This window comes from Chaetodon auriga, chromosome 6, assembly GCF_051107435.1.
Source record: "Chaetodon auriga isolate fChaAug3 chromosome 6, fChaAug3.hap1, whole genome shotgun sequence".
Taxonomy (NCBI): domain Eukaryota; kingdom Metazoa; phylum Chordata; class Actinopteri; order Chaetodontiformes; family Chaetodontidae; genus Chaetodon; species Chaetodon auriga.
Genome location: NC_135079.1, coordinates 5536197 through 5556867, shown reverse-complemented (window position 1 = coordinate 5556867; position 20671 = coordinate 5536197). Strand labels below are relative to the sequence as shown.

General features: G+C 45.8%; 1 protein-coding gene across 3 annotated transcripts; it reads left to right on the top strand.

Moving 5' to 3' along the window:
- Positions 1-2310: 2310 nt before the first annotated feature.
- Positions 2311-19946, top strand: sin3aa (SIN3 transcription regulator family member Aa). 3 transcript variants are annotated; one of them, XM_076733020.1, is made up of 21 exons: positions 2311-2356; positions 7339-7555; positions 8377-8559; positions 8764-8870; positions 10210-10504; positions 10629-10877; positions 11159-11311; positions 11503-11658; positions 11770-11859; positions 12109-12227; positions 12328-12538; positions 12836-12952; positions 13226-13464; positions 13908-14091; positions 14173-14749; positions 15231-15400; positions 15515-15688; positions 17127-17219; positions 17708-17802; positions 18008-18200; positions 18946-19946. In XM_076733020.1, the coding sequence occupies exons 2-21, from the start codon at positions 7370-7372 to the stop codon at positions 19174-19176; spliced, it is 3822 nt and encodes a 1273-aa protein (XP_076589135.1). In that variant the 5' UTR covers positions 2311-2356; positions 7339-7369; the 3' UTR covers positions 19177-19946. The 3 variants fall into 3 exon arrangements, with proteins under 3 accessions (XP_076589135.1, XP_076589134.1, XP_076589137.1); XM_076733019.1 differs by lacking the exon at positions 2311-2356 and adding an exon at positions 5079-5287; XM_076733022.1 differs by lacking the exon at positions 2311-2356 and adding an exon at positions 5171-5287 and having other exon boundaries at positions 11773-11859.
- The last annotated feature ends 725 nt before the right edge of the window (positions 19947-20671 follow it).

Sequence of the window (20671 nt, the reverse complement as noted above, 5' to 3'; positions counted from 1 at the left end):
TTTATTTATGTTACATGCTAATCACATGTAATGAAAAGCCTATCAAAACACTAAAGGATGGAATATATGTTGGGGGAATGAACTCTTTTCCACTCTAATGTGTCACTCTTGGTCTCCATAATCCAGATCAGGCTCTGCATGAAGTTGATGAGACGATGGATTTCAAGCCGTCAACACTTCCTACATTGAATCTGACCTGAACCAAATACAGCTCTCATTACAAGGCTCGGTAACGATTACCAGTCATTTCAGCTGACAGCTGAAGGTCCAAACATCACTTTTATCTTAAAATACAGAGCTGGTGGTTGCAGTACCACTCCTACACTGCTGCGTACACCCAACACATGCAGTGAATTGAGTTCGACTGTGGGGTTTACCGCCAGCCAAAGTGAGCAGAGCAGGCAACAGTATTGAGATGGGAATACCCACAAAATGATGTGTGCTCCCAGTCTGCTGAAGCGCTGCAGCCATGAAGCATGCTGGGAGCTGAGTTCAGCAGAGTGTGGGTACTTCTCTCTCAACAATGCTTATTTTTGGGTGTGGTGTGATGTCCTCAGGGCAAATTATTGCTCTCTATAATGCAGCAGCGAAGCCTACTGAGAACAAGATTTCATTGTGTGCATATTTCTTCCATTTTTAATATTGGTCTCATTTTCCCCCGAGGCTGCAGCTGAGAGGATGTTTCTTTGACTCGTAAACACTGTTTTCTCTCTTTAAAAACATCCAAGTGTGAAATTGCTAAAAACCCTCTTATCTGATAGTTTCCTCACCATCCGTCCCCAGCCGGATTACACAGTGTCCCACTTGTCTTAATGGAGCTCCTTTAACAGGAGAGCTTTCAAACGTCGTTAAACGACTTGCCAATATTCTTGCATTACACGTGTCACTGCGTCAAATCCTACACCTGATTATACGATCACAGACTGAGCGATAACCAGTACCCCGATCCTCATCTGTACTGCATCAAACAAGGATGTTGAAAGCAAGACAACAAACTTTGAATCAAGAGTTGTGAAGAATTCTGGGACCAAGTACACAGAAAACTCCTGGAAATCTTTGAAACTTTACATTTTACACTTGTGAGGTCTTCAACTTGAGAATTTGTAATCTGACAGAAATATTTCAATTCAAGATGTGCAAGACTCCCTCCATCAAGCAGCGTCCTCAAAGGATTGTGGGTAAGTTTTCCAGCGCTGTGGAGTGTAAATGCTGAAAATGCGTGTTCAAGATCACACAGTGAGCCTCTTTCATGAATGACGCCGCTCCATCAAGTATGAAATTAGAGTCCTGGGGCTGGATTGAATTACTTTTCATATAAATTTGAGGTGTATATCTGGGCAGAGGGGGGAGATGAAGAGAAATAATCCCTCGAGGTTCCCTGATTTTCTCCTCGTACCTTTGTTGGCAACAATTTGGGCAAACACAAACACATGGTTGGAGTAAAAGTGCTTTATTCGACAAGCACAGACAGGCATATGTTGATTTTACAAAGTATTGGAAGAAGTTCACAATAAACGTTTGAGTAAAAGTGGAAAAGTATCAAATGTAGAAGTAATTATAATACAGAATGCCTAATTTCAAAGTGTTGTATTACCTTTAATCACTATATATTAAATGTCTATATTCACACAGGCAAACATTACATGTCATTAATCACACATGTACAGTAAGTCTGGTGTTTGCTGTTTACAGTAAATAGACTTGACTTTTACCTTGTAATTATGTCTTTAATTGCTCTTGTATTGCTTCTTCTTGTTTCCGCTTTATATAGCCTGCCTCTTATTATTCATCCTTACTTTTTCCATTTATCTGCACTCATTTCTGCCCTTGTGCTGCTGCAACAACCAAATTTCTCCTCTGGGGACCAGTAAAGGCTCGTTTAAGCTGATCTTTCTCTCCTCATCTGCTTGGATTTTTTTCGGATCCATTATCATGGATCAGGTGGAGGTGGAGCTGATTGGAGGGTTTAATCATAACAATGCATCACGCTTTATTTGTTAAGCATGGTTATGAGTAACGGGTAACTTAAGCAGTCAAAAAAAAAATGTAGATGAGTAAAAAGCACCGTGGAGTAGAAGGATTTAGGTCCACAGCTCGAGGAAATGTACTTGTTTGCTTCCCACCACTCTTCCAAATCACTGCCTTCCACTGTAAAGGCCTTGAGTTTGGCTGATAGTCGCGCAGTTTGGATCAAATGGAGACACTGCTGCTGCTCCTCCGATGCCTCCTCGGTTTTAGCGGGTCATATTCAAAATAAAATGACGTGGATTGTAGTATGCGCCAATGCCAACGGAGGGGGGCGTCTCCAACTATTTTGTTACAAACACGAATCCGGAGTAAGGAGTCTTTTTCCTGGGTATGTAACAGCTGGTTAAACTAAATAATATTTACAGTATTGTTGCTTTAACGAGTGAACGATGTTTATTTCGAAGCGGAGCGCGTCTGGCGGCCGGTCGCGCCTTTTGCGCGTTAAAATGAATTGACGGGGGGCTTTTTATGGTCGTAAACGGCTCCAGAATCGCCAGAAACCTAACGTGGTGCGCGGCCAGATCTGCAGGACGTCATTTTGTCGGCTAGTAAACAATCTCCCCCGGGCTGTGTGGTGGTAATCTGAGGCATCCCGCTGTCTGGAAGTCGAAACATTTCGTCTGCAGCGTTGTGGGAGCATGTAACGCCAATGGATCTGTAGGGGGAGGGAGTTGTTGTGGTGAGACAGGTTAGACATTTTACTCCGACTATTGAAGTAAACAAAGAATATGATTTGTTAAGAGCGCGGTCGTCCTCTCTGCAGGGAAAAAATGGGGCTGCTCGGTTGCGTTTTTGTGCTGGGGAGGGGAAGAGGAGGAGGAGGAGGAGGGGGACGCGGAGAATGGCGTGGCTCCGCCGTGCCGATGTTTCCATAAAGCGACGCCGTAGTTCCCGTTTCGTTTGACTTTGGCATTGTTTAGTAAGGGCAACCGGATCCGCTCGTGCCGCCTGGGAAAGGGTGCAGCGTTCGGGCCTACTTTGCCGAACCCCACCAGCGCTCATGCAGAGCGTCAATCGGCAGATGATGCGTTCTAGTGCCGTGAACCTTTTGTTTGGCGAGCGCAGCCTGCGGATACCCGCGTCGACCGAGGCTGAGTGCACGGGCTGGCTGACCCTGCAGCTCGCTGTGGATGAGCTCCACAGCCCGCACTGCGTTGTCCTGCATGCTTTTGCACAAAACTTGAACGAAAAATACTTGTTACGCTGCAGAAACATTCATATATTGTGCGTTTAAGAGCAGTCAAACTAAACGTATTGTTTGTCAGATGTTGGTTTCTGTCTTGAGCAATACTGGTCTGAGCATAGCTTTTGCAAGGCGGCACGCAATTACGTGGGGAAAACCAGTCGGGGTAGTGAGTGCTGTGTGTGTATGTGTGTGTGCTGCAGCCTACGGTCGCTGCTGAATCCTCCGCCCGGGCTGGAAGGAGGAATCCCGGGCTGGTGTTGCAGCTCCGCCTGTCGTGGGCGATGGTTTATTTTGGAAGTTCCACCTTTTTGGGATTTGTAATGACGGTCGCATGCAGCGATTGGCTGAGATGTCCATAAAGAGGAGGGACACGAGTGCAACGGCAGAGTCCCGCCTACCAGGTCACGTGTTTGCAAACTCCAGGAAGTAGATCGCACTGTAGATAGATCCGAATACATCCAGTAGATAGGACACTCAAACTTCAGATAGATCCAGTGGGAATCCGCTGTAGCCTGCATGGTTGGTGCAAGTTCAGTCGATGGTGTGTGTTTTGTTGTATTTGCAACTTGCTTTGTTGAAGAGATGAGTGTTGGAAATCACAATACACTGAATCTCATATATATACAAACAGGTATGTAGGCTGGATTACTAACACGGGAAAGTCAGCAGCTGCCCTCGGGCCCCAAGAAGTCCCAGGTGTACACTGTGCCCGTCCCTAAAATATTGTGAAATTACACCACTAAAGTGCATTGTTACACAATCTTGTGAGCCTCCTCTTGTAGAGAAACCCTGTGTCAACATATAGATTAAATACCTGCATTAGTTGTTATGTTATGGCCACAGAGAGCTTTTTTTTCCCACAGAATAACCAACATACAGAAAACCCGGGGACATGTAAAACTAGTACTAATTGTTTTGGGAGTCTGCAAAATATTAGGAAGCTGCTGTCTGTAGTGTACTGTCTGCACTGTTCTGCATGGAAGCTTGAAGGGGGCCCAATTAAATTTTTTTCCAAAGGTCCCCAAATAGGTTAATCAGGCCATGAATATACAGGTGCATACCCAACATAATACATGCAAAATCACAGCTGTGACTGGTTTTACAGGTAGACAGTACTCATTTAGTATTCACTACTGAATGAACAGAGATACAGATATAATGAAAGTCACAAAATGTACATTCATGTTAACAGTTTGTCTTTATTTAAGGAGATTTGTCATACTGAGTTATAAATTGGCTTGAGGAAGAAAAAAAGGAGAGCCTGCCACAATGATAAGTTGCCTTACTACAATTATTAGCGTTACTATTATTATATATGGAGAGTGTGTTTGTATTAAAGGAAGAGGCACAAACTGTATTTTTCCAGGCATGTTTTGAAGTGTGCATTAAATGTACACATTTCACTTTTGCTCTTCATACATAATCTACACTTTCATTATTTTATGTGTCAGTTGTGAATGAGTCTTGTAGGAACTGTGCAGGTTTCGTGCACGATAACTGAATAGTCCTGCCGGACTCGTTAAAAATGAATGTACGGACAAAGAGAAATGTCAATTCTTCGACAGTCATAACATAACAAGTATGATTTCAAGACACTTACAGCACGATCATACAAATGCCTAAAACGTATCACTGGCCGTACATGCAGTTATACAAGCGGGTCTCTTCTCTGCTGGCATTGTCGCGCTTCAAGTCAAAATGGGCGTGCTTGGTTGCTGTGCGATAAATCCTTGATTGACAGTTCAGATTCACAACCCGAGTCCTTTACCCCGCCCCACCGTGGTTCATCTGAACGAATTGACCAATAGTGCCAGCCAAGGGGCGGGACTATATCTGAAAACCCCGCCTTCCCCCACAGCTAACCGATCGGAGATTGTTTTCCTCTCTAGGGGAGATTTTCACTTTGCAGCCCACAGCTTGAATTGTTTATTTTAAATCGCACGCCACTGATAAGTTGCTTTTACCACATACGCCACTTTGGTATCTTCCCCAACCAGAGGTGTAGCGGTTAACCCACAAAAAACGGATTATCAAAGCATCATTGGGATCTTCAGCTTGCTATTTAGGAGAGGGGTGAGTTCAGCTGAATTCATTCAGCAAGCTAACACAGCTAGCTACCGTTAGCAGACGTTTTAAGTAAACCGCACGGGGAATCGACGTCTCTTTGCTTGTCACTCACTCTTAACTAGACCTGAAATGAGTACTCTAATAAATCGACAGCTAATGTTTGCTTCAGAAAGCCTGTTTCGGCAACAGTGAACCAGATCGCTAAAATCGTTAGCTGCATGTGCTTCCCTGAACGGAGCTCGGTGTCGGGCTACTCATGTTGTTTACATTAGCTAGCAGCTAACTGGCAGCTCACAGCCCCTGACGACAAAACAAGTTCTCGCGCAGTTAATAGAAAAAAACGATTTGATATGCTTTTAAGTTGGGTGGGCAGTGAGACGGCGAGCAAGTTAGCTACTTTTCGTGCTTACCTGCTTGAAATGGAGTGTGATTTGCTGCACTCCTGCGCCACGCTCTAAATGGCGGGCGTGGGGAAAGCGTCGTGCTGTAACTCGAGGTCGGTGCTTGTGTTGGCAGGCCATAAAGGGGATGGTGAACCGCTGTTGTCGGCTAACGGCTGTTAGCATGTAGCGGACATAACCGTATTTGCCTCTGCGTGACTATAACGTCGCTACACCGAGCGAAGTTGATGTATCTATAAATACCGCAGCCTCGCTTTCTTTGGACGCGGCTGTTGGGGTTTTGTTGCTTAGCTAACAGCTCGGTAAAGCTCCACTGTGGGAGCGTTAGCAGCACACTTGGCGCTTCAGTTTGACAGTCACAGTTTCACTTTTGCTCCATTTTCGGGGTTTTGAAATGCCATTTATTCCCTCCCGTCGAGTTTCAAGCTTTGTTTTTCGACCGCGCCATTCATTCAGACGCTTAGGAGTTGTTGCCGTGTTGAGGAAGTTGTGAATGGCAGACGGACTCCCACATTCCCACAGCACCTGTTTGTTGCATCGGTGACGTAGGCTGTCTGCATTTCATTGGCTACGGAGACCGCGAGCTTTACATTCAGTACATGTTAACATTCAGATGCATTTAAGATGTGCCTCGCATCACCTAGTAACCTCACTTCCTTAACAGTATAAGAAGGGCATTGTGGGAAATTATCTTTTTCATGTTAGTGCAACATTGAGCATTACACTTTCACTCTTCATCTTATATGAACATCAAACTGTTGGTAGGGTATTCACTTATAACAGGTTATGTAGTTTCAGACTGTTGAGATTTGATTAATCTTAAGGCAGAACACAAGTCTTCAGTGAATTAAACTTTAGAAGCAGGAGCGTGAAATGTACGGGAGGTAATAGCCCCATGCTCATTTATTAGAGTTTTTCCCCTTTGCTTAAGAGGTTAGTTGCACAAAAATGCACAAAATACAGCATCAGAGGAAGAATAAAAGTTGTATGTTGTTATTTCAAAGTGTTTCTGGCTTACTTTTTCCCAAGGATCCCCTCTGGTCTACTCATACACCTGCAAAGTTTCCTCATTTCATACTGTTGCTCCGCCGTCTCTGGTGTTGTTGCTGCTGTTTAATGTGTGCAGCAGATCAGCAAATCTCCTGGGTGTACAGTGCAGTGCCGCGTCGGAGAGGTGCAGAACGCCAGCAGGTTCAAACAAAACTGTAATAAGACAGTTGAAGTCGGTCTGCAGTGACGCGCGCTGTGCACAGACTTAATCCTCTGTTGGGGTATTTTTGCTGTGGTTCTCATAAAAAAAAGTATAACACAAAGTAAAACTGACATACTGACATGTGCTATCACAGCCTAGTAAATCAATACAAGTCGTTGACCTCTGTAAACCCTCAGGCGCCTTTGTGTTCGCTAAAAGCATTGGATGTTTGATTGGCTGTATGGTCAGACCATGCAGTAATTTTCTTCTTACGTCAAACATCAGAAGTGGCTCGCTGGCACTGTGTGTATCCATAAATTCACAGTTGAAGTAAAAAAAAAAATGATTTCCATATGTTCCACAGCAAATGATTGAATGAAACCAAGAGACTCATTTAATGGATTCTGATAACTTGACAGAGATCTGCCAGTGTGAAATAAGGTCCATATGCTCTTTATTCCCAGGTCTCTCAGCTCTTACGAGTATGAGTTCATAATGAAGCGGCGACTGGAGGATCAGGAAACGGTTTTTGTGCCCCAGCAGCGGCGCCTCGCTGGCAACGCAGAGGCTTTCCAGCATCGTGTCCTGGCCCCTGCTCCAGCCCCAGCTGTGTATGAGGCCGTGTCTGACAACATGCAGCCCACAGCAGGCGTCCAGTACTCCGTCCCCCAGGGATACCAGGTATGCTCTGCTGTTCCCCTGCAGATTTGTTTTGGAGTTCAAAGTAGGTCAAATACAGCAGTCTTAAGTCACCTGTCACTCATCACCCAAGCTGTCGTTTTAGTCCCCGTCAGTTTGTGTTGCCTGCCGGATTTAAGGACTGAACCTCGTTTTGTAATCCGTCTGCATGTCTCACTTTCTCTGAGGTTAAAGTATTGTGTGGTGATTTCAGTCAGGGGTGAGCGATATCACATCGTTTACAATAATATCAGCGCCATTTTTAATAGGATATGAAAGACATATCATATTATGCTAATGGAGGTATTTTAACTGACCGCAACAACAAGCAAGGCTCACAGCAAAAGTGACACTGCTACTGGTCCCACGGTGGAGGAGTCATTCCAAAAGGGGAGTGACTGCAGTGGTGTGGAAGTGGTTTGGTTACAAAAGATCAGATGTCCAACAAACTACGAAGTAATGTGCAAGAAGACTGTAACAACTAAAGGGGGCAACACAGCAAACTTATTTCACCACCTCAAGCGGAAGCAGCCGGTTGAGTATGAGGACAGCTTAACGGTGATCCTGAAACCAAAACTAAAGGACAGAGAGATCATTTTTCTTTAGATTTTACTCAATATTTGAAGGCAAACATTTATGCTGGCTTTAAAATATTTTTCTTCATTTATAGAATAGAACACCATTGTTGTGGAAATACCCTGAAGTATGGTGATGTTACTTTAGGGCCGTGTCGTCCACCCCTAATTTAAATCATTCTTCATTTTATGACAAGATCACAGTTCTCTCGAGTTAACTATTTGCCGTCAATGTCTCTGCTTTCCCAGGTTCCTGCCGTGGCCCAGAACAGTGGCGGGCATGGGCACACTCCGAGCCCGGCCGTCCATGGCGGGTCCCACCACCACAGCCCGGCAGTCCAGTCCCATGGGCCCTCAGGGATGTCAGGGCACAGCCATACGGCTGCTCCTCAAGCCTCTGCTCAGGGCCAGCAGCAGTTCCAGAGGCTCAAGGTCAGTCTGCAGGTTTTATTTTTATAAGATTTTAAGACCCGGGTTAAATTTGATGGTGGGGTAAAGGGCCATTGTTGATGTCTAAGTTATTGTTCCTGTTTGATGTTTGATATTGGAATCAGGACAGTGCTGCCAAAAGTGACTGCAGAAGAAAAACAGATTGGCAGATTGATGAAATTGACTTTCCTCCTCTTTGTCCCAAAGGTGGAAGATGCTTTGTCCTACTTGGACCAAGTGAAACTGCAGTTTGGCAACCAGCCTCAGGTCTACAATGACTTTCTGGACATAATGAAAGAGTTTAAGTCTCAAAGGTGAGCCCACTGTTTGTTTTTACACAAAGATATTTAGTTCAGAATGTACATTGTGTGAGTTCTTCCTCTTTCAGTGATGCCTTGGACAACAGTGTCACAGTACAAATAGTTTGCACAATGCAGTACTACTGCTAATAACAATAATACTAATAATAAACTTGTTTGCAACTTGCAGGAGCCAAAAGATAAACTAATATTGTCTCTATACCGGGATGCAATATCATGTACCCAGCACTATTCCTATGATTCCCAAAAAACATGAAAGTTTTTGAGCAGTCTTTCAGTCCTGGAAAAATCACAGCATTTTTTTCTGCCTCCATAAAAATATTTAACATTTTTTCACTGTCCCCATTCGCTGAAAGTGACCGGCCTGTTATCCCCCGTCACAGATGGCAGCTAAAGGTTGGCATTTGTTCACAACAATCTAAATGGGAGGAGCCGCTCTTTGGTAAAACTCTTAATGCCTCACAGTGTTTTCAGCTTTTGAACGCAGTCTGAAGGACATCCCAGGTGCAGCAGGATGACGCTGTAGTCACATTTGTCAGATTGGGGAGATGTACGAGGGTGAAATTATGACTAAACTGTAGAGATACGACCAAGGAATGTAAATTTATTGTGGAAATAGAAGTTAAATCATTAGAAGATATTATTAAGATATTATTATATTTATGCAGAGGGTCTGTAACTGCATAGATGGTCCCACCATAGACGGTGTGTAAAGGTGGAGGACACGTTTCAACTTCCCCCCAGTACACAAAAATGAAGCCAAAATACCCTCAATATGGGCGCTGCCATCTCGTGCTGATCATGTCATTTGGAGCCTGCCCAGTAGTGATCGTGCGTTTGAGCCATGAAATCGAGACTCCATCAATGCACCTGCCTGATTTTATTTTATGTGCACTTTTACTTTGGTCCACATCTTATCTGCTAACATGGAGGTGGTCGGGTTCATGACCTATACTGCAGCCAGCCACCAGGGGGCGAGTGAGATGTTTTGGCTTGATTTTTGGAAGCTTTCATGTCGTCCATCTTTCCATACAGTCAATGGGTCCCACCATTCCTACATGTACAATGTACTTATCAAGTTTGATGCAGTACAAAGTGAACAGAATATAGATATTTCATTACTATGACAGTCAACTGTGGGCATTAGTGCACCTTGTTTTATCTTGTAAGTAATGATCCGGACTTGGTTAGTGGTGTTCATTTAACTACTGTTGTCGGAGAAGTGAGAGAGTTTTCTCAGTTGCTTCCTGTGTTTTGTTTTAATGCAAATTACAGAAGTGATTGACACGACGACAGCAGGGAGGATTTGAACTGTCTGTTTTTGTTTTGCCAGTATTGACACCCCGGGGGTCATCAGCAGAGTCTCACAGCTCTTCAAAGGTCACCCCGACCTCATCATGGGCTTCAACACCTTCCTGCCACCCGGCTACAAGATCGAAGTCCAGACCAACGACCTGGTCAACGTGACCACGCCCGGTCAGATCCACCACATCACCCCGCATGGCATTTCAGTCCAGAACATCCCCATAACTGGAGCAGCTACCCAGCATCCGGCCCAGCTCCCTCCTGCTGCAACCACCACCGCTCCGCCCCTCCTGACACAGCCAACCCCCGCCAAGATGAGCAAGGTGATTAAATCAGAGTGGGAAGTGACCGACTGACACCCACAGAGTTGTACTAACAAAAGTAAAGTGTTTTGTGCTGCAGCATCTGATCAAAACCCCTAAAACCTTAAATGTCGTTGATCCCCAGCCTCTTCAGCCCCAGGCGTTGACACCGAGCAGTCAGAGCAATCCGTCCATCCCTGCCTACACCTCTCCTCGCTCCCCGCCCATGCAGCTCCACCCGCCGCTCAGCGGGACCCCCGCTGGGCCACCCATTCAGAACAACCAGCCTGTGGAGTTCAACCACGCCATCAACTACGTCAACAAAATCAAGAACCGCTTCCAGGGCCAGCCCGACATCTACAAAGCCTTCCTGGAGATCCTCCACACGTACCAGGTCAGTGACAGCTGAAACCTTTGTGATACTTTGGTATTAAGAACTGATGCAGCTTCAAAGAGCAACTTCTTGCTTTGCTAATATAGCAGAGCTAACCAGCCTTGGCTACCTAGAGGCTCTGCTGGTGTTTGTGTCTCTGGGGGAGTGTTTATCAGTCCTAAATATCTTGTTAAGCTCTGAATACATCGCGGTTATCAGCTCGCCCGTGTTGCGTTCACTGCCACTGAAGACAACTACAACACGGTGACTTGACAGTACACTTGTGTTTCCGTCCACTACAGAAGGAGCAGCGTAATGCTAAAGAGGCTGGTGGGAACTACACACCGGCTCTGACGGAGCAGGAGGTCTACGCTCAGGTGGCGAGACTCTTCAAGAACCAAGAGGACCTGCTCTCAGAGTTTGGACAATTTCTCCCTGACGCCAACAGTTCAGTGGTGAGTCGTGATATTAAGTAGATCCTTCTAGTATGGAGTAAAAGTACTTTCTCTGAAGTACTGGCACCACCAGTTAAACAGTCCTCGTTGTTCCTAACGGTGACCTGCTGGAATGGTACCGTTGTGTCTGTAGCTCTGGAGGGGTGTGTTCAAGTAACCTCGTCTTAATCAGTGTTGTGTCTCCCCCATAGCTGTTAAGTAAGACCACAGCTGAGAAGGCAGAGTCTGTACGGAACGACCACGGCGGCACTGCCAAGAAGCTGCAGCTCAACAACAAACAGAGGCCCAATCAGAACGGCTGCCAGATCCGTCGTCACCCAACTCCAGGGGCCACGCCCCCCGTGAAGGTACACACACGCACCTGTTTGCTCATCATGTTTGTTTCACGTCTGCCGTTGTTGGATCATTTTGTGATCGTCGTACCCGTGTCTTCTCATTGTTTGTCGGTGATGCTGCAGAAGAAGCCGAAGTTACTGAATTTGAAAGATTCCTCGGTGGCCGAGGCCAGCAAGCATGGAGTCGGGACAGAATCTCTGTTCTTTGAGAAGGTGAGTTTTTAGTGCGCTGCGTTTTATCTTTGTGTTAATGTGAAACACAAACAGGCATTAAACAAAGGATGTGAACACAGAAAACAAAGGAAGAAAAGGAATCACTGAATCACTTTGAACTCAACCTCTGAGTTACGCTAAAGTCTTTTGGTCAGTGTAAATTAAAGGTGAATGTCTCACATGAGGTTAAATGAATAAGAAATTAGGAAGTCTGTCACGCTCTGTTCTAACTTTTATTTCTCCCCACAGGTGCGCAAAGCCTTGCGAAGTGCAGAGGCCTACGACAACTTCTTGCGGTGTCTGGTCATCTTTAACCAGGAGGTGATCTCCAGGGCCGAGCTGGTGCAGCTGGTGCTTCCCTTTCTGGGGTGAGTCCTCAGTCGTCTCAGCTGGCCAACGATATCACTGTATTTCTTAAAGGTACAGTGTCGATATCATACAGATTTTTCATTTAATTTTGTCATACAGAAAATTCCCCGAGCTGTTCAATTGGTTTAAAAACTTCCTGGGATATCGGGAAATGTCCCACATCGAAACATACCCTAAGGAGCGGGCCACCGAGGGCATCGCCATGGAGATTGATTATGCTTCCTGTAAGAGGTTAGGCTCCAGTTACAGAGCCCTGCCCAAAAGCTACCAGCAGCCCAAGTGCACCGGCAGAACTCCACTTTGTAAAGAGGTGAGAGGGGAGAGGGTTCAGAGGAGAGACCGAAAAGATGTGGAAAATGTCATGAACTGCAACATTTGAGTGTTTTTGTCTTTAAAGTTTCTGATTACTGAAAACCTGAAAGTTACTTCATATATTGTAGATCAGTTACTGTGTGGAAAAATGAGATTTTCTACACCACAACAGACCAATTTGTATGCTTTTTAGATCAATAAGTGCCTAAATCTACCAGTCAGTGCCTCATATTGATTGACATTAATAAGACTGTGGACTTAAAGGTGACGCAGTGTTTGTTTCTGCCGTGTCCAGGTCTTAAATGACACCTGGGTCTCCTTCCCCTCCTGGTCTGAGGACTCCACGTTTGTCAGCTCCAAGAAGACTCAGTACGAGGAGCATATCTACAGATGTGAGGACGAGCGCTTTGAGGTGAGCAGGAACATGAAACGCTAACACCGTGTCTGTGGAGGTCACCGCGGGACTGATGTGCCAGGATGAGAAGTTATTTTGTTCCACTAGATGTTACGTTTTTCCTCTTCAAAAACATCTCTGAATACAGACCTTTGAATCTGTCGCTCAGTGGTGATCAGTAGAAGATGAGGATAATTATAAATCATGAAACACCATGAGCTTTTTAACTGAAATAAAGGAAATGCACACATGGCAGCTGGTATTAAAACCTCTGTGTTTTCTTGCCCGCAGCTGGATGTGGTGCTGGAGACCAACCTGGCCACCATCAGAGTCCTGGAGACGGTACAGCGGAAGTTGTCCCGCATGTCTGCGGAGGAGCAGGCCAAGTTCCGTTTGGACAACACGCTGGGCGGCTCCTCGGAGGTCGTACACCGCAAGGCCATCCAGAGGATATACGGAGACAAGGCGCCCGACATCATCGATGGCCTGAAGAAGAACCCTGCTGTCTCTGTCCCCATCGTGTTAAAGAGGTGAGAGAGGAACCCGCGTCTGATGATGTTATCTCTCTTACGTGTTTTTCTTTTTAATCAGCCGATCTCTTCATTTAGAAGTAGAAGCTGTTTTTTAGATAAGAGATTTATCTTTGACTACAGGGTTTCCGGTTTGAAGATGTAGTTTTCTCAGTAAAGTGCACGTAGAATGAAACACAAATGTGTTGCATTCACGAGCTCTCTGTTGACACAGTGCAGTAAGTGTGTGTACACCAGCGTCTTCAGGGCCCAGGCTGAAGTTATGAACCACCTCTTATAAACTGTAATCCACACAGGAGGAAATGGCAGATGTTTGAGTCTTGTAACAAAAGCTGTAGTTTAAGTGTGAAAGATGCAGGCTTTAGTTTAAAATCTCGTGTGTGTGTGTGTGTGTGTGTGCGCGCGTGCGCGCATTTCTTTCTTTTGCCTTCTTTTATCACCAGGTTAAAGACCAAGGAGGAGGAGTGGCGGGAAGCCCAACGAGGCTTCAACAAGATCTGGAGGGAGCAGAATGAGAAGTATTACCTCAAGTCTCTCGACCATCAAGGCATCAACTTCAAACAGAACGACACCAAAGTGCTTCGATCCAAGTCCCTGCTGAACGAAATCGAAAGCATTTACGATGAGGTACATTTCTTCAGCGCAAAATACCGTGCCCTCCGTTTCTGTGTGCCCAGAATGCTGACATTGAACTGTTCTTGTTTGCAGCGCCAGGAGCAGGCGTCTGAGGAGAACGCCACTCCACCCACAGGCCCCCACCTGACGCTGGCGTACGAGGACAGCCAGATCCTGGAGGACGCAGCGGCGCTCATCATCCACCACGTCAAGCGGCAGACCAGCATCCAGAAGGAGGACAAGTACAAGATCAAGCAGATCATCTACCACTTCATCCCCGACATGTTGTTCTCTCAGCGCGGCGAGCTCTCCGACGTGGAGGAGGAGGAGGAGGAAGAGGAGATGGATCTGGAGGAAGGCGCTTCCAAAAAGCACAACGGCGTCCCCGGCAGCGGGAGCCCCTCCAAGTCCAAGCTGCTGTTCAGCAACACGGCGGCGCAGAAGCTGCGCGGCTGCGACAACGCCTACAACCTCTTCTACGTCAACAACAACTGGTACATCTTCCTGCGGCTGCACCAGACGCTGTGCTCGCGCCTGCTGCGGCTGTACGGGCAGGCGGAGCGGCAGATGGAAGAAGAGGTCCGAGAGCGAGACTGGGAGAGGGAGGTCCTGGGACTGAAGAAGGAGAAGAACGACAACCCAGCCATCCAGCTGAGACTGAAGGAGCCCAGTGAGTAACAGACAGACAGACAGACATGTTTCCCGTGTTGTTCCTTAAACCACACTGTGTTGCTTGTTTCTCGCTGTGAACCATAAATCCTGTTTCTAATGACTTTTGTGCCACGTTCCTTTTCTCTGACGCATGATTCACATTCCTCGTTTTCCTAGAGAGACTCAGAAAAGTATTTAAAAAATGTCTGTAGGCTTGTTGCAGACGACGGACATGACGGCAGAAGAAGAGCTTGAATGTTTTTAAATGCACATAAACAGACAAAAGACAAAGCGAGTGACGAAAGCTAAGAGTGGATGAAAGCACAAACACTTTGTGTGTATTGAACCAGGGATTCGCTCACTTCACCTTTTGGAAAACGAACCTGCTGCCAGAATGAGCTCGGCTTGCCAAAGATGATTGATTTGAAACGCCGCCAGCCTTCCTGTCGTGCGCTGATCCACTCAGCCGTCTGATGTTTGATCTCGTTTCTTCTCTCCAGTGGACATCGAGGTGGAGGATTACTACTCCGCCTTCCTGGAGATGGTCAGGAATTTGCTGGATGGAAACATGGAGGCGTCTCAGTACGAGGACTCGCTGAGGGAAATGTTCACCATCCACGCTTACATCGCCTTCACGATGGACAAGCTCATCCAAAGCATCGTCCGGCAGGTGAGCGCCTCTTTGTTCTCTCGCCTGCAGCCCTCTGGCAGTCGCTTCACGAGTCATTCTGACACAACAAACAGTTGTTTTCCGCTCTAACACAGTTTCCCTCTCTCCATGCAGCTCCAGCACATCGTCAGCGATGAGATCTGTGTCCAAGTCACGGACCTCTACCTCTCAGAGAGCGCCAACAGCGCCAGCGGAGGGACCATGTCCACCCAGTCTGCACGGAGCTCCGCAGAGTCCATCTACCAGCGGAAAGCCGAGCAGCTCATGTCCGACGAGAACTGCTTCAAGGTAAATACACGATTTCCTGCGCTCGCTGGAAAACCCTGGAGGTGGTGGATTATGGGAGATGAAATATGGAAGTTTTGAAATGAGTTCATTGAAGGAGAGGTTCTTAAAATGACTAATTTTCCTGGAGGCTGCAGGAGTGGTTCCCGTAATTAATCCAGATGTGGAAGTTTCTGCAGAGAGGAACATCCCACCCTCACCAGCTGAGAGCACGATTTCTCATATTGTTTTTTATTTAAAGTCTGTTCTCGGGTGTGTTCACAACCAATAAATCTTCCCCACGCTCCCCCACTTTCCAACAAAGTATGAGTGAAATGCAAGCAAGCTGTGCGTAGCGCTGTGTCAGGAAAAAGCTGTGCTCTCCCAGGTTCCTCCTGGGTTTTGTTTGGAGACATAGGTGGCAAAGAACATGCATCACCTGCACAGTTTGAGCCGTGAAAAATAAAATACATGATCTGATAGACCAAAGTGTCCCAATTTTATACCAAGATGGAACAAGAAGAAGAAAATTAAAGGGTCTGAAAAAGACAAAAGGGGACAGAGACTGATGGGAAAAATCAATGAATAACAATGAAGAAAAGAGTTTTCCAGTGTGACCAGTGAACAGATACCAACAGGTGGGTCACATGACAAGGAAGCTATTGAAAAAAACTGCAGAAAATATTTATATAAAATAAATTGATGACACATCAGCAGTCAGAGTGGGTGCTACATGAGACAATGTAGTGTTTAAACATATGTTCACTAATATGAGCGAGTCAGCATGAAAGTATTGAAAATAACGCCTGTGAGTGCAGCTGACCAGGCTTTGTTTGCAAACACACGTTCGTCCGCCTCACGAATAACCGCAGCGCAGCGCTTACCTTCACCTTGCAGAAATCGTGCATGCGTCATTCTCCTGCTGCCTCCGCACCCGACGGCCACGTGTGACATGACACCGAGCACAATGTGTGAGGTGTAAGCACGTCAAAGCAGGTGCTAATAGAAGGCGCAACGGGTTTGGTGTGAAAAAAAAAAAAAAGAGTGTTCAACAATGATGGCGGCCGGCAGTGTGAAAGCATCCTGCCTCTGAGTTTGATAGACAGGAAATCTGTGTCCCGAGTGTCAGACCAAGACTAAACTGAGGTGTCACAGTTTGGAAATCAGCCCGTCAGCAGCTTTCCAATGATCAGAACGTGATAGCATTTTTCAGTGTGTAAAGCAGCTTCAGGCCACCTGCCAACCCCAGCAGAGCTTCTCTTTGACCTACTCTGAAAGTTCATTTTACAGCCGATAACATGCTCGGTTCACACAAATTTCTCCAGCTTCGTCAAACAAAAGACTTTGGATGGAAAAGCAAAGTGAGACCTTCTCACAGAATACAGCTTCCATTGTTTTTCACCATGCTGGCTCTTTGATCTCACTGTGAATGTTCTCACCGCGCTCTGTGTCGCCCTCTCAGGTGATGTTTCTGAGGAACAGGGGGCAGGTGCAGCTCACAGTGGAGCTGCTCGACACGGAGGAGGAGAACTCGGATGAGCCCATGGAGGCCGAGGTAAGAAACCGTTTAAGCCGCCCAAAGCTTTGAAAGTTTGGCCTGCGAGCAAAGAGTTTGGACAAACGCAGGATGATAAGTTCAGCTGGGATTTTTAAATCATGTGAAGCTTCTGTGATGGTTGGAAGCCGTCAAAGTTAGTCTAAAACTCCCACACTGACGCTGAGCGGCAGAGGGAAATGTTCACTTTCACTTCTTCTTTGGTTATATTTGAGCAATAATACAAAACCCGCCGTGTTTTAGTATCTTACTCATGTGCAGTCCAAACTTTTCCCTGAAACTCTTATATTTTCTCTCATATGAAGATTAATATTTTTGAGTATTATCTTGATATTATATGAGAGAACTCAGTATTTTAATTACATTTCTCTCAGTAAGAGTCCACTTTTCCAGCTGACCTTTTGTCAGCCTTTTGGAAACGCTGGTGTTTGAAGTAATGTTCATAATCTGTGTCCTAAAATGACTTCTTAACTTGCTTTTTGTTGCAGCGTTGGTCTGATTATGTTGGACGCTACTTAAACCCGGATTCCACCACACCTGAGCTGAGGGAGCACCTCGCTCAGAAGCCAGTTTTTCTTCCCAGGTGAGTCGTCACAGTTGCACATTTTTGAATTGTGAACGAGTTTTATTTTGTTTTTCTCAGATAAAAACAGTTGGAGGGTGTATCTCGTCCACTGATCTCTTCCTGTGAAAGTCAGATAAGTCGAACGAGTCCTTTGATGAATGAACTCGACTTGTTCCCTCCGCTGCTCGTCTCTCATCACGCTCGTCTTTGCTCTCGTAACCAGGAATCTGAGACGCATCAGGAAGTACCAGAAAGGCCGAGAGCAGCTGGACAAAGAGGCCTGCGAGGGCGGCAAGAAATCCCTGGAAAAGGAAAAAATGGAGTGCATGTTCAAACTCAACTCTTACAAGATGGTCTACGTCTTCAAGTCTGAGGATTACATGTACCGACGCACCGCCCTGCTGCGAGCTCACCAGGTACCTACTGCTTCCTGCTGTTACTACGACGTCTGTTACCGGCTTCCAGAGGGTTTACTCAATTACTGTTACGCGTAAAATTCTTCTTTACCTCATTAGTGTTTAAGGTGTTGGAGGAACAGTTTACATCTCAGACTCAATTCACAGTTTAAATGCATTCAGCAAAGCGTTTGAAAGGAGAAAAACTGCATCTAATAACTGCAACGTTAAAAACGGAACTCAAACGGAAATCAAGCATTAAACCTGCACGTCACAGCGGTTCAGAGGAAGACTTTCACTGCAAAATCTTTAAGATTTACTGATTGATAAACGTGAAATTACAGATCGCTTTGCTGATAAAAATCATTTCCTTCAGTTTGAAGAATTAAAGACTTTTCAGTTTCCTGTTCAAGCTGTGTTTTTAAAAGGAATTACTTGTTTGCTTTCTTGCTGAGAATCAGGTCAGAGGATTGATACAGCTGTCGAATTAAGTGGCTGGTAAATATGCAGCTGCTTAGCTTAGCTTAGCATAAAGACTGAAAACAGGGAGAACGACCACTTTCAGCTCAGTCCAAAACCGTATAGATAAGCAAGTGACATCAGTCTTTTCATCTAATTTTTGATAAGAAAGCATTTTTTCCCAAAAAGTCAGACCATTCCCTTAAGTTCAGAACAAACAAGGCCTTTAAAAGCACCGTTTATTGGGCTAATATTTCCTCTCGTGCTTCTCACAGCTCAATGATCAACGATGTTCTTCTTTCCTCAGTCACACGAGAGGGTGAGCACACGGCTGCACAAGCGCTTCCAGGCCTGGGTGGACGCGTGGGTGAAGGAGCACGTCACCCGCGACATGAACGGCGAGACCAACAAGTGGCTGATGGGCGAAGGACGCGACGGCCTGTTGCCCTGCAGCACCACCCGCCAGCCAGAGGTCCTTCACTTCATGAACATCAACAAGTACCGAGTCAAATACGGCTCGCCCAGCAAGGCGCCGTAGCCGAGGAGAACCGGGAGAGAGACTGATTCTGGGGATGTTTGGTCTGAAGTCAAACAGGTCAGGAGTAGAGGTAGGGACGAGGGCTTATTAATGAGTTTTTAAGGCCCACATGGGAGCACAATTAAGCTAGCTACCGTGTGTGTTGCACCCGGGGCGGCAGGATTACTGATTTTACCAGCGTTTTTAGCTGGGCCCATTTTTTCACAGGGCCTCCGGTGCCAAAACTTAGGAATCGTCATGATCCAGTCGCAGACCCGAGCTCCCCTCCCCACCCCCACCTCGGAGCCGCTTCCCAAACAAACTTCCCCCGAGCCTTTTCGACGGGGCTCAGCGACAGAAACGGCGAGCCTGCGAGAGATAAGAGTGGTGCTTTTTGTACTTTATCACAACCGAGCTTCGGTTCGGCTTTTGACCGTTTCGAGTCCGAGCTCCATCGAAAGCAGTCGTGCAGGGATTCCTTCATGATAGTGTTACCCTGCAGTATCCAAGGAGAACAATACAGAGGACAAGTGCACTTATTTAGCAAGAGGAAAATGTCATTTCTAAAGTTTTGTTTCCCCCAGATTGAAGGTTTGGAGGGAGCACAAACGACGTCTGAGGGATCTGGTTCAGACATTCCTGCGTTAAGGCCAAATCACGATCATGTTCCTATCACTAGAAGAGGGTCGCGTTTCCTTTTCCAAAACACACGGCAGCATTATTAGAAACTGTGCCTGAGCCCCAAACAGTATTGTCGGGTGAACATCGAAAAGCACTGTTGCGTTTATGTAAAAAAAAGAAAGAAAAAAAAAAAAGTAGCCTCACAACACTGTTTGGTCTCAGACTGTAAAATTGTATAGCTTGTGAATGTCAGATACTGACATGAATTCCAGTGTATGTGTTGTGTATATATATTATATATAGTTCTATTAACACAAATGATCCTCGCCGCCCTGGAAGTCAACCTTTTTTAAACTGCCCTCCGCCAATACACCAGCTTCCATTACACACACACACACACACACGCACACACTCGTCTCATTCTGGGAGGACTGTCCACATGCCGCTCACCTTGTAAATACACTGTATATAGTCTCAGACTTTTTATGACAGATCTGTGTTGTTGTGCTAGTAATACTTTCCAAGCTTACTGTGGACTTTAGTGATAAATGGCTAAAGTTAGTATGTATATGAAAAAGACAAATGCAAGACCATTTATTACAGTTTTTACCAAAGGGAGTTGATTATAAAATTAGCTGTTTTCCCCCCTTTGTGTGTTCCTTTCTGTCTTTTCTTTTTAATTTCTGTAGTAAAACCATGTGGAAAAGTAGAAATGTATCCAGGTCTTTCAGTTTTTATATATGAAAAATAACTTTCTTTTTTTTTTCTGAATGTGACATTTGGTTGGTAAAAATCACTGCCCCCCCCCCTCCCTGACAAGCGACACCGTCCGTGGTGATGGTGGGACTCATTTCAAAGTTCGGTCTTCAGACGAATGGACGCCACAACGGTCTCA

Excerpts from the sequence above, each read along its gene's own strand:
- sin3aa (XM_076733020.1), top strand. The coding sequence starts at position 7,370 with ATGAAGCGGCGACTGGAGGATCAGGAAACGGTTTTTGTGCCCCAGCAG. Across the intron at positions 10,505-10,628 it reads CCCCCGCCAAGATGAGCAAG|CCTCTTCAGCCCCAGGCGTT; the intron begins GTGATTAAATCA and ends GTTGATCCCCAG. Across the intron at positions 15,689-17,126 it reads CCGACGAGAACTGCTTCAAG|GTGATGTTTCTGAGGAACAG; the intron begins GTAAATACACGA and ends TCGCCCTCTCAG.